Source organism: Leuciscus leuciscus, assembly GCF_965113295.1.
Source record: "Leuciscus leuciscus genome assembly, chromosome: 20".
Lineage (NCBI taxonomy): Eukaryota > Metazoa > Chordata > Actinopteri > Cypriniformes > Leuciscidae > Leuciscus > Leuciscus leuciscus.
Genome location: NC_138744.1, coordinates 19,840,807 through 19,858,594, shown reverse-complemented (window position 1 = coordinate 19,858,594; position 17,788 = coordinate 19,840,807). Strand labels below are relative to the sequence as shown.

Below are 17,788 nucleotides of genomic sequence, written 5' to 3'. Positions count from 1 at the left end.
GAAATGATATTGATAAAAAAGATTTAAAAAACATTGCAGCAGGTTCAAAGGTGTAGTACTTAATGATGCAATATAATCTCACCTATCAACAACACAACAATTGCCAATATAGTAAATCAACGGAACAAATCACGCAGCGCCATGCAGACTATGACCTGCTGTCAGACTCCTCTAACATTCCTGCAGCTTTCAAGTATCAAACATTTTTTTAAATGAAGTGCATCTATGTTATGAACATCACCAGAGTTAACTGTTTAAAACAAAAGCTTACTTTATCACCTTCAGTGTCATGTTCATTTTGAATACATTCTGCAATTTCTCAACTCAAGCTCATTTTAGGAGCCAAAGGCACCCTTGCTATTTTTTTGGTATGGAGTCCTGCTACAAGTTGCCAATATTGTTGTGGGACATCAGATACTGTAAAAAGCAGCTGGATCTAACAGTAACCTCCATCTGACCTCCTAGATTTTGACCAGATACTGCAGCCAGACATTCCTCATCTCAATCACAACAGAGCAGCATTGACTCGCTCTAATGCAAACTATCACCTGTCCTCATTCGGCCTTGTTCCATCACTTCCATCTCAATTCTGTCCAATAGAAAGAACTGCCATGCCCGTTAATGCCACTTCGCACATAGAAACGCAGCAAATGAGCTGCTATAATTGAAAAGAGTGCTTTTCCCATCTGTTGGGAATGTCTAACTGGCTGATGAATATCTATGGAATTAGGCCTAATATACACAGAGTTCTGGAATGTGCTCTAAGAAACAACGAGTTTAGACATGGTTCATTGTTGCCCAAGAAAAGGGGGTTGTGAGAGTTTAACAAAGGGGCAAGTTTGCAGAACTGATGGCTAGTGCACCTGGTCTACATAAAGCAAAAGAGTGACCTTGGCTGTTTATGTGCTATCCGGAGTTGTATCAAAGCCCCAGACAAGGACTATTGTCAAATATGTGAAGAAACAAAAAGTCCTTCAGATCTGGCAAGGTTAACAAATACATCTGTTGAAGCTCACAGAGGGAAGTGAAGAAAGCACTTAAAGAAACAAGTGTGGCTCAAAAGAACTAAAACAGAGACTGTATTTTGTTAATACTGGATTTAGATCCACATTAAAAGCAAACGTTTGTATACAATAAAATACCACTACATTAATTAATATTGGCTGACCACATTGCTTCTTACCTGGTTCACTATTATATATAAATTTGTAGCCATCATATTCTCCTTTTGGTTCCTTCCATGAGACAAGTAGCTTGCCTGCACTCAGAACTTTAAATCGAAGTCTTCGTGGGGCTGAAACTGCAAAGGAAAAAATGGAATTATAAACTAACAATGAGCATATTATGACAAAAAAACTCAAATATTTTTAAAGAGGAGAGTTTCATTTCTAATTGCATTCAAAGGTATGTTTCAAGTCATATTCTCATTAGCAATGACCATTTTTAAGTTTACATTAATCTGTGGAAATGTAAGGTGACTTTATATTATTTTATATTATATTATTACTCATTAAAAATGACAAGATGGTTATTGAAAGAAAATGTGACTTAAAAGGTCAGAAGCGTAGCATCCTAAATACCAGTTAGGTTCAAGAGGAAGACAAGTCTTAAACAGTTCAGCTAAGCATATTACTACAGTTTATGGTCAACTGTACAACTGATTAGGGGTCGTCTTTAATAATTAAATCCTAAACATTTTTATACAGCATCAAAATCAGCTCTGACCCATAATCAGTTGTAAACTGTGTGTTAGCCCTATGAGAAATCACCACACCCAAACATCACACATCCCACATGTAAAGTAATGAAACATTGATAAATCAATGTTTCTCTGTTCTTATATACTTCACATGCAACAGTTCTGCCCAGAGAAAGAAACGGAGGTGCTACACGAGTTATATATGAAGAAACCATCTTGGCACTAAGAGAAAAGACGAAAATATCTAAGAATGAAACCCAGAGTTCAATATTGGAAACAGGGCATTTAGGAGACAGAGAGGAGACATAAAACTGATCTTGGCGCACCAACCTGAGGAACGGAACACTGCTGGGTTTCCTGTGTGGTGAGCATCTTCTCATGGACACCCACACCAATTAGTCCAAATATGTGTCTTTGGGGGATTACGACTCATTTCCATCAATCAGCATGTATAGAAACACATTTCAATGCTTCTATCTTTCTAAAGTGGAAACTACTCAGCAGGAAACCGGGTTGCAAGTAATTGGGTTGAAAGTTTAGCCTAAATGAAGCCGCCACTCATCTGGTTTGGGACCAAATGTTTGTTATTGATAAACTTATATTTCGAATAAATGGAAGTTTGTTATTTTTTATAAATATAGTTATTCTAAAAATGGTACTATATGTGCTTTAAAAAAAAGTCATGGGACACCAAGGTGTCAGTGTCATGGAAAGTTTCAGTAATAATTCTTAGTGATTCATGTGAGTGGGATGAAATGAGTTCTGATATACTGTACATCCAGCCATCTAGAGAATCTGGAACATTTTCACGACGGATCATCAACGTATAAAGTAACCACCCTGGTACGAATATAGTACATACGAAAGCGTGTTGCGCCAGCTCAGTACTGCACACCATGACAGAGATGAAAAATGTATGCGAGATACAATTCGGAAAGTAAATCCAACAATGTTGCGATGCTAAAACTCTGCTCATGAGCCATGGATAATAAAGAAGAACATTGAAAAAAAAAAAGATTTCTGGAAGCAGTATCATGACAGTTTCATAGAATATTCCTTGGAAAACTGTCTTAGCAAACCCAGGTATCCACGTCTCAAGGCTTTTGGTGATTAAAGGTTCTGTGCCAAACAGAATCCTGTAGAGATTGAGGGGGAGGAACAGAACAATGGCCATGGTAGTTTAAGGGTGACAAGTGCTGACTTGTAACTTGAAACGAGGGAAATACGAGCAGGAGGTCCTGTATCTGTCTGTATATTAGAAAAGAGCTCCCACAAATCCTTTGATGTGGTTATCTTTCATCCTTTTGGAGACACTCACATACTTCTTACTCTGAAATCCACAAATGTCCTTTTATCATCATGCTTCCAATTCCTCACCTGTCAGAGTGCTCCGCACTTGTTTTGAACAAATTCTAAAAACGCTGTTGAGGGAATTAAAATATTAATGCCTACTTTACTTAGCGGGAGCAGTCAAAAACATTCTGCAGTTTACAATGGTCTAAGTCTGCTGGATGTGATGTACATTTCCACAGTTCTTAGCAGCAGGAATTATTTATGGCCAAATGAAAATAAGGGAAACTTGGCTACATTTCCCATCTCTCAATGAGCAAAACTACATTACAAACTGCTTAATTAAAGGTTTTGTACTGAGATGTACTGCCCCTGTAAATCCAAACAACAATTACTTTAAAACTGTTGTTTTTTTTGTTTTTTTGTTTTTTGTGTGCGTTTGACTGCTGGAGAGTTTTGAAAGGATTTCAGACAGCCTGTTTAGGTTTGACCTTCAGATCTTTTGTTTCATTTTTCCACAACTTCTTCGCAATTAAGACGCTTCCAAAACACTCTCATAATGTCTCATCATACCGCTTCAAAATGCTTTGTATCACTGTCTGCTTCTGCCCATTCATTCTCAGCAGGGCATTGTCAGCAATTGCAAGCATTTTCACTCCAACGCTTCGAGTACTCACAAACACGAGAGAATGATTTCTATAAGTCTGTGTCAGGTTAAAGGAATATGGCTGGTTCAAAAAGCTAAGTTAAACTCATTTGTTGCATAGTGTTCATTAGCACAAAAAATATATGGCAACAATTATTTACATTAGTTGTACGTATCACAGATGTTTTGAAATTAAATGTTCAGTGAGGGGCACTAAAGGGTTAATGCTTTATTGCGTTTGATAATAATGTACCACCTATACTAAACTCTACCCTAAACCTAGTCTCAGGCTCAGAAGTCATGCCCACATCCCATTGGCTGAATGTCTGTTACATATGGAACACAAAACTGGAAACACTTCAGGAGTTTCGAAGTGGTCATCTGATTGGTTGAATTCAACAGGACTTCTGGGAGACGTGTGTATCACGTTCTTTAACGGTCCACCTGGAAATAAAGCCGTCATGATGCCAAATGCCCTCATGGAAGAAGAAAGCCATGGTGTTTACAACCGTGACAATGGGCGCTTATCATGATCAACTAAAATCTGGATTTTCAAACGTATGTGATATAAAGTTCACAGACTAGTTCACAAAACAAACTGTGATTGGTTGCTTTACATGTCAGTCAGACGGCTTCTGGGTGGTCCTTGGCCAAAGAAAGCTTCTGCTGTCCTTCTGAAGGTCTGGCTACACAAGACTACCCTAAACCTAACCAATAAACCAAACGTGAGATAAAATCTATTTTCTGTACCAGGTGAGCTACCGAGCAAGTTTACTATGTCGGAACAGCAATACATATGGAGTTGGTTATGTGATGCAAATGTCGAAATGTTTTAGTTTACAAATCCTGCACTGTGATAAGTGTTTTAAGGTCATAACATAGCATTGTAAAGGAACCACACGAAAGTCAATATTAATCAATAATCTTTGCTTGCAGGTGTAGTTGTTTCCCAGTTTCATTTCAGCTGGAAACTGCAGTGAATCGCATGTATAGGGATGTTTTCTGAGCAAAAATTAAAGTATAGGCAAGTTTTTGTAGCTATACTATTGAAACATTTGCTGCATACGAATATGCCTACTTCCCTATTATATAGTATCTGAATAACAAAACCTAGTACGACCATATTCATGGTAATCGAAAAACAGCTGGTGAAAAGTACCCGAATGGCCAACTCCTTATGCTGATATTCTGGAGTGTGCATTCAATGGACACTTTACTATCCCATGAAGCCATGGGAAAGGGAGTTGTGAATGATAGTGAAGTAATGCAACTGACACATGATAAAGCAAGCCAATATGGCGGATGTAATTTGTCCAGATTTAATTCATATTATAAGGAAATATAACATACTTTCTTAACAGTCACAAAGTAAGTTCTTCACCAAATGTACCAACTCAGACAGTATGTGATTTCAGATGCAGCAATTAAGTTTTTTGTTGTTGTTTTTTTTACATTTATGGATTGGTCCCATTCATTGCAACCAAGATTTGTTTTCTTTTAAAAAGAAGTAGAAATCTATTTTCATGGTAATCAACATTATGCCACAAGTGCTGTTGATTCGTCTTAACTGGTATTGAACCTAGAATATTCCTTTAACTAAAAGTCTTTGGTTTGTTTTTTCCCTGTTCAGATACACCACAGAACTATTTATAATCACACCATAAGCTTTTAGTGATTTTAGGGATGAACAGAACCTGTCTAGGCTACACCTGCCCATTACACAAGAGCTGGTCTGGAATAAGGAGTGAAAACAAAAAATCAGAGAGTAATCAAAACTTTATCTTCCACTCCAGATGATGATCCAAGCTCCACCTTTCACGCCAGGGTCTGGGAGGAATGTGAAAGTCCTTCCAAACAGAGCAACCAATTAAGCCTTTAAGCTGCCTTGAGGGATATTATCATTGCGGTCCCATGTGATGTTAGACTAAATGCTTTTCCACATCTCTATCCCATCTAAAACCTTCAAGACTCACTTTAGCCCTTTTTACTTTCTTACTGAGAGGCATTACACTGAAATGAGTCCTCTTAGAAGATGTGATGGTGCATGAAGGGTCAAAGTTTCCTTTTGTTCAAATCACAGTCAAATGTAGCCATTTGCCTTCAAATATATAATACATCGAATGATTAGGACAACATCTCATATTGTACACAACACCACAAAAGCCGACGCTCCAGAGCAAACTGCCAATTCAGAACCATGAAGACAGCAATTACCTTGAGCCGAAACAGGGGTGAAAAACTGAATCAGTGCCAGCGAGATAAGCGGACACCACAGCTTAATCCTTGATCCCGAAACCTGCATCCTTTGGCTGTGTGAGTGATGCTTGCCCTGAACCTAAGGAGGGAGAGAAACAGAGAGTGAGTGGAGGAATTCACCGAAGCCTTGCCGCCTCAGGGGGATTTCAGAAACACATGGGGAGGGAGGGGTGTCTCTGCGGGTCAAGAACAGTAAAGACTTTGTTGAATTTTGATGGACAGCCAGTGAGAAGTGCTTCCTGAGGACTATTGTTGTTCCTGAGAACAAGCAGGACACTACAGCTCCTGTCATTCATGTCGGATAAGAAGGCTGACGTGTGTTTAGAGAGGAAGCCGCCTGGGCTTGTTCAAGAGGGCACCCCCACTTAACTTAAACAGTGGTCTAAATTAGGGTCAAGAGATTATACTGGTTCGCTGCATAGTTTACTAAGTCAGTTTTCCTCAGCTGTTGTGGCACAGATGGCTTATTCTTCAATAACTATACAACTAAAACTAAAATGCATATTACTTTTGGGGGGGGGGGGATTGCACATGGTTATCACAGTATTGTACTGGTATTTTGCCTTTAAGCATGCTTATTTATTCTGTAAAAGATAAAAGGCATGCTATTAAGGCACTGAGCACTTCGTAGCAGTCAAATAGTTATTACTATAGCCTACTAAAAGAAGAGCCCACAATGCATTGTTAAATTCCCTTGCATGTCTGTCTCTGTCCCTCTCTCTCTGTTTCACCTGCTACTGAATCCTGAAATAAACATCAAGCACTCATCCTTGGCTTCATTTCTATTCTCAACAGCACAGTAAAGATGAAACGCGCTAAATTTAAAAATAGATGTAGGGTATCATATCAAGTATATTCTTTGAGCATCGGGAATGTTCGGGACATCCCTAAGATTTTTAATAATAATAATAGCCTAAATCGAAAACGTATGTAAAACTAGAAATCTCTATAAAATATAAAGATTGTTTTTAATGAAATATGAAAGTTCTGTGTGCTTATGTTTAGCCTACGTTAAGGAAATAATTTACAAGCAAATATTATATATAGCCTATATATAATATTAAAATATGTCATCAAACGTTATTTAAAGTAGGCTAGCCTATGCTGTGTAAAGAATGAATAGAACAAAAAAGATTTCCCCAAAATTATACTTTAAGACTTTAATATAAATTAAAGAAAATTCAATAACAATACAAATAAAAGTAGCAAAACTGTCGGAAAAAATGTCGCAATGTTGCTTTTTCTTGATTAATTCTCCCAGTGTTGTTTTAACAAACGCAGGTGAGATAATGGAATTAAGCGAGAGTATAAAACCCTTCAGCAGTCTTACCTTTCACACCATTCGCTTCAATGAAATCCTCTTGATCTAAATGTGATCCAAATTCCCGCGTCTTGTAATGATCAGACTTGACTCGTATCTTCTCTCAGCTTCAGTCAGATCACAGCTCTCTCCGTGTGCGTGTTTCGTCTGTCCTTCTTCGCCCATTCCTTTAGCTCCTCAGCTCTGCGACTCATTTCATCCTTTAGTCTTGAGTCTTCGAGAGAGAGAAAAAAAACGTTCTTGCGACCAATTGCAGCCACTGGACAGACGACGAATGATCTCACGACAATCAAGAGCCCTTCTGAAATACTTGATCCTGCCTACATGCTGTTCAGCGCTACCAAGAAAATCCATTATCATTAGCCTACATTTCAAGGGAATGCAACTGTAATGAACAATCATAACGCCTACACCAGGATGATGGATGATTAAGTTTACTGTTATGACTCATTATATTGTATTAAGGCAGATTAATTGAATAAGTCAATGTGCGCGATTATTCAGTTACTGTCGACATTTGATTTTAAAGGAATTATTGTAAGTAGCCTATAGGCCTATTATATCGTATGAGTATCTGTTTCGTCTAGCGAAAAACCTGGCTACTTTTTACCACCCTATCACAGTTAACAAAACTTTTTAAACAAAACTTTTTTTGTGTATGATAGGTAAATATGTAACAAAGTGACATAATGTCAATATTTTAATAATTTTGTCGATATACAATCCGATACGGATTCCAACATAAAGCGACAGAGAGCTGTTGCTATTTGGTTACTCCACTGGCAAACGCGATTTTTATTGCGAGATAAATAGTGTGATCTAAAGTCTAACTTAAGTTTGTGAATAAAAAAAATAAATAAAAAAATAGCTTGTTTTCTTATATACGATCCAACGATCTAATCCATTTGGACAAAATAAAGAAAAATCAAAATATTTTTTTCTTATTCGAGAAGCCATATTTCACTCGGAAATACTTCACACTAGGGGAAAAGAGACAATCGCAACTTCAGTTTCATGTCAAATTTAATTTGGAGAGTCAGACCCCCCCCCCCCCTCCCCCTCCCCTATTGTCCCCCTCCAGTATCCTCCCCCACCCCCTCCCTCTCATAAAACACACAGTAGATTCAGCCAATCTTATAGATTCAATGTAAAAAGCCTTGAGCTTTATTTGTGTGTCAATATCTCAAAACAATATTCCCATTCTTGTTTCAAGTGCCTATTGTTTATGTTGATCATCATATTGTATTTCATTGTGTTCTATTCTCTCCTAACATATTGAGAAGAATTTCCAAACACCTTTTGGAAGAACTTTTTATCCTTCCAGTAACACCTGCCTCTTATATCACTACAAGTTGAGCATGCAGGGAACAAAGATATCTGAATGTACACAAGACGTGTTGAAAGGAGGAGATGTGAAAGATATGTGAGATTGTGCGTGAAATTTTCTTACTGTGTGCAGTTTGCGGATTGGACAGAATCCAGAGTGCAATTTTGGAAGTTCTCTGCACTTCCCAACACCTCGATATTGTAGAAATCCACCAGATTCACACTTGATCCATTGAACCAATGAGTACTAAACAGGTGTTCTCTCGTCCAAGGTTTCCCAGATTCATAAAAACCCAGAACCAGAATCTTGTAATCCACATCCATATTGCTTGGTTATGGGGATAAAAGAATATTTGACTTTCATTATTCATTATTTGATTTCCATGGGCCATCACACTGGCAGTACTTCCCACGAGACTGCAGATTTGCAGTCTGAATGAACCGCTTCATTTGCATGATTTATCTGATGCGTAAATAATTACAGAGAGATGATAATATCATGAAACCCCTCCATATGATCCTCCGACATGTTTTTGAAGGTTATAGAGTGTTCTAATGTAATGTATGTTTATGTTCACATTGTTGGCTTCAGTGCAAACAAATATGACTCAATTTACAAGCAATAACAATATGCAAATATCTCTGGAAATGTTTCAAACTGCTTTGAATCTCTGAGGACAGGTTAATGTAGGATACACTTGTTTATTGCTGAGCATTATAGTGCAGGAATGTTTACAGCACTTTATCGCAAACTCATCCTTTAAAAAGAAAGAGGACATTTTGATTTCAAAGCTAAGAGAATCTTATAGACTTTCAAAAACATATTCACAGAATAAATGGCTCATTGAAAGCAGCCCGGCTTGCAGCGTATACAGCATTGATCAACTTGAATGTACAGTCGGCGCGGGACTGGAACGGTGACACCTGGATGCCGAGATGCAGGGGCTGTAAGCTCTTTAACTCTGAATGGCTTATTCCCAAATGACAAGGCCAAGCGTAATGAGGCATTGTGGGCTAATCAGTGGGTTCATTCAGCAGGCTCCAAAGGAACCTTACATTACCCAGCGACTTCTAATTAACCATGGGATACGGCAAAAGATGACGGCGTGGAGGAGTCTGCAAGACCCTGGGGATGCAGGAAAGAGCAGTTCACACAGACAAGCAAATTAAGATAAAGGCATTTTCACACAGAGTTTGGATGGATTGAACTGCAGAGATGCATATGGTAGCCAATCGGACACACCTCTCAAGGACGGACAAAGGTCTTTAGGAATAAAGGCTTTAAAGCACGCCGAACGCAAACATTCTCGGAGGCTTCGCTGGGGTCACGGCCGTGGCACAAACTATTCCAGTGCATATCGATCTTTGAAATTGCAGCCTCTTTATCTTCAGGAACCATTTGTGAATATGCCTGTCTCAGTGTTTATTTAATAGGCCTACGAATCCCTTAGCAAACTTGGAAGGACATGGAATACAGATCGGGTTTGCATATTCATGTAAATCTGGCTGGTTTCCAGACTTTTTTAAGTAGTATGAAGGGGGCTGATGAGCCATGCCCTTGTTAGACTTATTTTTAAGATTTGGCAAGTCCTCTCATCTCACTGTGATTCGCCCCGTGAGGAGGTTTCACAAAAGATTCATCATTAACACAAAAGGTTAATATTTTTCCAGACGGTCTGTGAAGGTAATCAGTGTGCATAACTGCATTGTTGGCCAATGATATCTTGCATAAACGGCCTGGGCAATGTGCTCACAAAAGTGCAAGGGGTATGTGGTCTGTCCTTTCCTGAGATCCGAGCAAAGACGTCTACAACAATATGAACACGAAACAAAGCATTAGTGCAAAATGATGCAACTTTTCCCTCATGTTCTCTCTGAGGCCTATAGTTAATAGTCAGATGCATGATGCAAAATGAAACAGGCAATATGTTTTTTTATTTTTAGAAACATGATGGTTAGAGCTGTGGAGTGAGATTGAGGGACTACCAAGGAAGGAGCGGTTGACATCTGATAAGATTCATTCATCAGCTGTCAGTGAACTGTGTGGCCTATTGAACTAAGAAAGCATCTCTCCCTTCCCCTCCCACTTCTGGGAACCAGCAGCAGAACATTGCTTTAGGAGATAAACCTTTGCGTGGTCACTTCTGTGGAATAATGTGGCTGTTCGGAAGCACTCAAATCACTTCAGTCATGTTTCTGCAGTTTAATGATGCACTTGTTGCACTTCTGTTCTTTCGCATGGTTTATAGTCACACATTAAATTAATTCACAGTAATCATGATTTATTTGACATCTGTGCTAATCACATCTTGTAAATAGTGTAGCTCTTATGTTGTCGAATTTGATTAAAATGACTGGAGATCATTAACGTTACATCCTCAACAATGAATAGCCAGAGGGAAAAAAACGAACTCAGTATTACTTATTAAACCCTAGTAACAGCCTCAACGGGGGATGGTTGACTGAAGACAGAGGTTAAACATCTGTTTATCTGTTCTTACCTCATTTAGTGTGTAGGGAATTACCCAAGGTCCTCTTTTGCTTTAATAGACCACATATCAACACTCACATCTCACTTCGTCTAGTCCTACAGCCAGATCTGTAGCTTAAGCTGTGCTTGAAGTAAAAAGGAGGGGAAATGCATGTGGTTACAGTATGTTTCATTCGGAAAACAGGTAATATTAATATACTAAAACAGAGGAGCACTTTAATAGGAATTGGAATGATGCATTTTCTCAGTAGGTATAACAAAATAACAAAAGTGGAACATTTATAACCTGTTGTTTGCAAAGAAGATTACTCAGAAGGTCCGTTGTTTAAAGGAATGTCATCTTGACATTGTGTTGGCTGCTGACGATCAATATTTTAACTTTTAATACCACAGAAGTAAAGTGAAGCTGTCATATTAGACGAGGCGTAGAGTAACACTGCCCTCTAGCGATACGACAAAGAACTGGACAAGTAATTATAGATCTACTGCTACTCAAAAACTTGAAGGTTCTAAAATAAAAGATCTAAAAATCTAACAGTAACTAATTTTTTTTTTTTTTAAACAAAGGTGTATTTATAACGTTCGGAGCTCGAATGTTAATAAAAATGCGCGAAATCTCTTTAACCAACAGGTGGCACTAGCAAACCAAAATAATTCAGGTCAATAGCATTACGTCATCACATTTCCTTCACACCAAGTGCCATGTCTCACAGTTATTGTCTCTCTGGTTATGAACATGTGGGTAGGTATAGGCTAGTTCGATACAGTAATATACAGTAGGATCTAAAAGCCTGAGGCTGGTAAATAACCAGAATATTAGAAGTTTTATAACCTGTGGTTATAATAATATGTCAGATCGAAAAAAATAAAATAAAATTCAATTAGAAATATATTATTTTCTATAAGCATGTGCCATTGATAGATTTGTGAGAATGATGTGGTTTTAAGACACAGAAGACAGAAGTTTTTTTTTAATGAAATCAAGGCGTTTAATAAGCCATTAATCAAACACACATTAATCATGATTTAGAGCTGCACGAAGAAATACAAATAGGCAATATGGTACCATGAGCTTAATTCCTTACAAACACGTGCATTGAACTCAGTTACACTAAACTCAAAGAGATTTGAATAAAACTCTCCTTTTTATTCTATTTCAGAATAGACTAACTACACGATTACTAGATTAGCTTATACTTCCCCTAGGTAGGGAATATGTGGCATATATCTGGACCAGTATTTAACAGACTACCCTGATGCTGATTGTCATGATCACCCCCAAAATCTTCACTTACACCATCTTTGATAGAGGACCTAGTATATCCTTTATAATTAGAGATGTTACGTGACCAGCCGTGAGAAATAGCAGCACAATACAGGTCTTTAAGACAGAATATTCAAACTTACTTTCCATTAAAACAAAAGATCATCATGTGACTGTTAATGTTGTTCTCATCAATACAAATGAGTACAATTGCACAATAAGCATCCTGCAAAAAAAGTATCCGCAGTGAGGAATGTGTAAAAGATGAGCACATAGGCTAATAGATGATATATCATATTGTGTCATTTTTGCACAGATGACTGCTTTGCAATACACAAAGGAGTTCACACATACAGCACTACTGTATATTTACCATTTGCCTTATGTAGAATAACAAATGCATTTCTTAATCTAGTAACAAATCTGGTGAGTAGACCGTCTTATCATTGCTTTTTACTTTAATACACTGCTGCTATTCTATGACTACTCTAAATTAGACTTGTTCATAGCAATATGTTTTACAGCTAATAAGTACGTGAAATCGTGTATAGATCGTGTACAAACTGTTCCGCTCGTTGTTGTGTTCCAAAATGTCTCCCCAGAAAACAGGGAACGTTCTCAAGACTTTGTCTAACGTTCTGGCAATTTCTCGCAAAGTTATGAACAAAAACATTCTTTAAGTAACGTTAATAGAATGTTCAAAGTTAGGCTATATGTTCTTTAATAATGTTCTCAAGTTGGCACAAAAACATTACATGTTGGGGAAAGTTACTTTTAAAAGTAATGCGTTACGTTACTTTGGCGATACTTTTTCTCATCTGGGCTGGGCTGTTTTTTGTGGCAAATGTAAAGGCCCTTTCACACCAAAAGTGAAATGCAAATTCACATCTGTACAGTGGAGGGCGCAGCTCAAACAAACAAACATCTCAGCTGTGCTGCAATTCTGGATCACTGAAGAATAGGACGCAGGAGAAGAAAGCTCAACACTCTTCACCAATAAAAACAAAGAGAAGAAACACAATGTGATCTTTATCTAAAGTCATTTTTGCTTATTAGTATAGTTGAATTGGATCATCAAAGGTCAGCAGCAAAGACATTGCTTAATAAAGTACGATTAAATACATCAAGTATATTTCAATTTTTTAACATTAATTATTGCAGGTTTGCGTAATATTCTGAGTTTGCATTTCACTGTTTTTATTCATTTTAAGGAATACTAAATCTGTTTTTGTGCAAGTGAGATGAGTAAATACATGCTCACATTTAGTCTATAACTAGTCTAGAATAACCATCATGTTTATATAGCGCACAAAAAGCGTTCGATTTCTGTCAACATGGGCACAGGAGAACATGTCAGTCAATAAATGGGAAAACAAAGTAGCCTAACTTGTGTTACTTATTTAAAAAAGCATCTCAGATATTTTGTTGTAAATATAAAAGTAATGCGTTACTTTATTAGTTACTTGAAAAAAAGTAATCTGATTACGTAACTTGCGTTACTTGTAATGCGTTATCTACAAAACTGTGTATAGCCTACATCATTCATGGAATGTTTTAAACAATCAGAGAACATTCAGACATAACATTTACATAACTTGATGGGAACGGTAGCAAAACGTTCTTAGAGCATTTTTGTTAACTGGGCCTAATGCAACTCAAAAACGCAGACTATTACGGAAATTAGCGTAAACGTTTTTTAAACGTAATATTTTTTTATTTTATTTTATATTAACTAGACCTACTGGAACAACTATTTGAAGACAATCTTACTGAACCAGTTAATTAAAGTCAATAGCAACTTACCTGAATAATAACACATCAGGTTAAAGTGAGAGATTTTTGAATCCAACTCTATTGCACCCTTAAAGGGATTGTTCACCCAAAAATAAAAATTCTGTCATAATTTACTCACCCTCTGTTACTGTTCCAAACCTATATGAGTTTCTTTTTTCTGTTGAACACAAAAGAAGATTTTTTGAAGAATGTTGGTATCCAGACAGTTGACGGTATAGCCATTGACTTCCATAGTATTTTTTTTTCCTACTATGGAAGTCAGTGGGTGCCATCAACTGTCTCGTAACCAACATTTTTAAAAAAATATTTTCTTTTGTGTTCAACAGAAGAAAGAAACTCATACATGTTTGTAACAACTTGAGGGCGAGTAAATGATGACAGAATTTAAATTTTTAGGTGAACTATCCCTTTAAGTACTGCAGCTTGTTCCCGCCAGACCCACGCAAGAGCGCACATGTTCGTTCACGTACTTGCGCAGAGAATGTTTCTGCCGTTACACTTTATAAGTAGTATTTTTAATGTTGTCATGTAATATTAACATTAAAGCTACAGGTACTGTAACTACTTGCCTTTTTTGATGCCATTTAGACAAAAGACAGGAAATTTGAACTACTTTCACAAAATACTAAAAATATACTTAACTTACTTAAAGACGGGTTACAGTACAACAACATCTTTCAGATGTGCGTAGCGTTTTAAACATTCACTCTTAAGTTTCACTGAAAGTCTGTAAGTGCTGTTGTTGGTTGTCCCCTGCATTTTGATGGATGTCAACATATATCATTTTACTAAGTCCCGGCAAGCATGACAGGGATATAAATAGTAAGTTAAAACTAACCACACCACTGCGATCAAGTAACCAAAGTATTAAAAAAACCCTGACACAATGTTGTATTTCTTTACTCTCGAAAGGTCATAGCCTAAACTCTGAATGAAGAAACAGTCGAAAAAGAGCACTGAATTGTGCTTTCACCTGAATGGCACACATATATTAGTTTGGCATTGGTTCTGCAAACCTACCTTCCAAGAGTGTTTTAAATGCTGCGGTTCTACTAAAAATGATATTTGGCAGTTGCTTTTCCCATATAATCCGTCCAGTCTCAACTGACATGGACCGGTAACAGTCAATGAGGAGCCAATGGGAGGCACAGATTAGTGTCATGCTCTTTAAACTAATGAATTTGAATCAAAATGATGAACGGAATCAAGAGTTCACTTCTCTGAACAGTCCATTAAACACTCACTGAGGAAAGTCCAGAGAAAGAGAAGAACAAAAAAAACATAAAGAGCGTCTGTGAGCTCGTCCTCAGTATTCCCCTTCCTCCATAACTTCCATGACCACTGTTCTGGGACCAGTGAGGATGAGGTTGCTGACAGTTCTGTAGTCCAGACTCAGCACATTCATCCCATTAACTGCCACCACAAACTGACACACCTGTAGAGATGAGCATGAGAAAACTTTAATGAGGCAAAACAATTGCAGTTTTATGTTTACTCATAATTGTTACACCCTTTTTGTACTTTGATAAAGACATAAAAGTGCTGAAAAACAACATAATGAATATGGAGCATAAACCATATATATGACACAATAAACAGATAGTAATCTCTCTCAGTGCAGCAACATGACACAATTACACCTTTCAGGAGAACGGTAGAGGAGTGCTTTTTAAAATCAGCTATATTAACTCTTGGAGAGGTTCTGCAAATGAATAACATAGCCTTTATGTCCTTCCTGGTAAACCCATAATGAGACTACCATCTGAAATGAGTCACACCGTTATCGTTATCAGCATCAAATGATAAATAAACAACATCTGAAGGCTTGCCATTTTGCTTAATTGTCAGCATGTGCTTAAACGATCTGTTTTGGCATAATTTGTACTGTGCATTAGTGCATGATTACAACTCCAGCATTTGTAATATCTTTGCTAAGAGGCACACTCTAAAAATAAATGTTTTGGTTTGATGAGAAACATTTACATCAAGCTTTTTGACTTGTGACAAATTCTAATGAAATAATGTTCAACCAACATACTACACTGAGTTATATGAACTTAATTTGGAGCATAAACACATTTTTTAGCTTTACTAAGAAAATGTTTGTTGTTCCAACTAGTTTGAACATAATTCACTCATAAATGGAGTGGAGGCCCTGAAAGCAATTGATATTATCTTTATTAGTTCAAATTCATAGCTAGCTTAGCACACGCTAAATATAACTTATTTAACAGATACATTTTTTGAACAAGTAAGATAATACTTGTCACTGGAATTGGTGCAGTGATTGCTCATAGAACTACATACAATGTAGTCTTTACCTTGATGTCGCCACTTACAACATAAAGCTCTAATCCTCAGCACAATGGTAACCACACAACACAAAAGAAACCATTTTAAATGTCAAACAAAACAGCATTAAACACTAAAAGGTCTTTACATTTACTAAAAAAACATAAAATATCACTTAATTTTAACATGCCTATGCAAAGCATGCTGGGGACTAGAAATGCACTGCCCAATTTCCAAAGTTTATCAATTTTCATTACGTTTCTACATCTTAATCTAAGACAAAAAACAATTAAACAAACAATTAATGCAGAATTGTCCATTTCAATTTAACGCAATATTAAGTTGATGTAATGATCATCATTATTATAATACAATGTTTGCAACTTAAAAGGTTTATTTAAATCTGGTAATCATGCATGTAAAAGTTGTGGTAATAGGTCCTCTGAATTACTTTTTAGGGGGTAGTCCTTGTTAATAAAATAATATATATAATAACATAACATAACATAACATAATATAATATAATATAATATAATATATATATATATTTATTTTTATTATTATTATTTATTATTTTTACAATTATTGCATTTTAGTGCTCTTCAGGTCTAAAAAAAAGATCTTGTTCAGTTGTGTAAAACTTTTAAAGGCCGATTTATATAGACAATTAAAAATGAATCAACCTCAAACAGACAGATTTCAGAGGTTAATAAATAGATTTATACATTTAAGCGTTTATTTATTTTTTTGCAATTACAATTTTTCAACATTACTAAGCAATTTTGAAATGGCTAAACATTGACTTATTCAATTATATTCAATACTAAATGCAAAGATTTTATTAATGGAATAGCACATATTTTCACAATATTGTTTACTCATTTGGTACGATTTTCTATATATTTATTGTGTTTGCAACAATGTTCATTAAAGTAAAAAGAGCATTATGGCCTTGGCTCAGAGCACAATGTTTTTACCTCAGAAACACACTGAGCACATAAGCTCAGTCTGCAAACATGACCTTATGTAATGTGCATTCAGAAGAGGCACTGAGGGCACTTTTTTTTTTTTTTTTACCGTTACTGTAATGATTCATTATTGCTGTAAATTAGGGTCGTGGCTGCTGAATGATGAATGGTTCAAAGGAGGAGGAAGGGCAGGTATTATTCTATCTGCCACTACAGTAAATTAGACATATACACACTTTCAAATGCAGTAAATGTCAAGTGCTTTTAAGTGTCTTCGCCTGGATCAACATAAAAAACATCTGGCAAACGGACTATATTCTGAGTGGACTTGAGGACATTATGATTGCTCCACTCAGTGTACTGTGCTTAAGGTCAAACCTAAATGACTGGGTGGGTTGATGAGGTTGGGTATTTTGTAATCTCTATCATCTCTATCTATCT

General features: G+C 36.7%; 2 protein-coding genes across 4 annotated transcripts in view; both read right to left on the bottom strand.

Moving 5' to 3' along the window:
* The window catches only part of col14a1a (collagen, type XIV, alpha 1a), a 129,746-nt gene extending 122,177 nt beyond the window's left edge, over positions 1 to 7,569 (bottom strand). Inside the window, exons 1-3 of one of the 3 annotated variants that reach the window (XM_082149955.1) lie at positions 7,222 to 7,568; positions 5,850 to 5,970; positions 1,184 to 1,300 (exon numbers count right to left, since the gene is read on the bottom strand). In XM_082149955.1, coding sequence (XP_082006081.1) covers positions 1,184 to 1,300; positions 5,850 to 5,937 — 205 coding nt within the window. In that variant the 5' untranslated portion in view covers positions 5,938 to 5,970; positions 7,222 to 7,568. Of the gene's footprint in view, positions 1 to 1,183; positions 1,301 to 5,849; positions 5,971 to 7,221 lie in introns of all 3 variants that reach the window. The other 2 variants (XM_082149956.1, XM_082149957.1) reach the window with 2 other exon arrangements.
* Positions 7,570 to 13,936: 6,367 nt separating this feature from the next.
* deptor (DEP domain containing MTOR-interacting protein) overlaps positions 13,937 to 17,788 on the bottom strand; it is a 37,919-nt gene continuing 34,067 nt past the window's right edge. Inside the window, exon 10 of the mRNA XM_082150016.1 lies at positions 13,937 to 15,522. Coding sequence (XP_082006142.1) covers positions 15,394 to 15,522 — 129 coding nt within the window. The 3' untranslated portion in view covers positions 13,937 to 15,393. The remainder of the gene's footprint in view (positions 15,523 to 17,788) is intronic.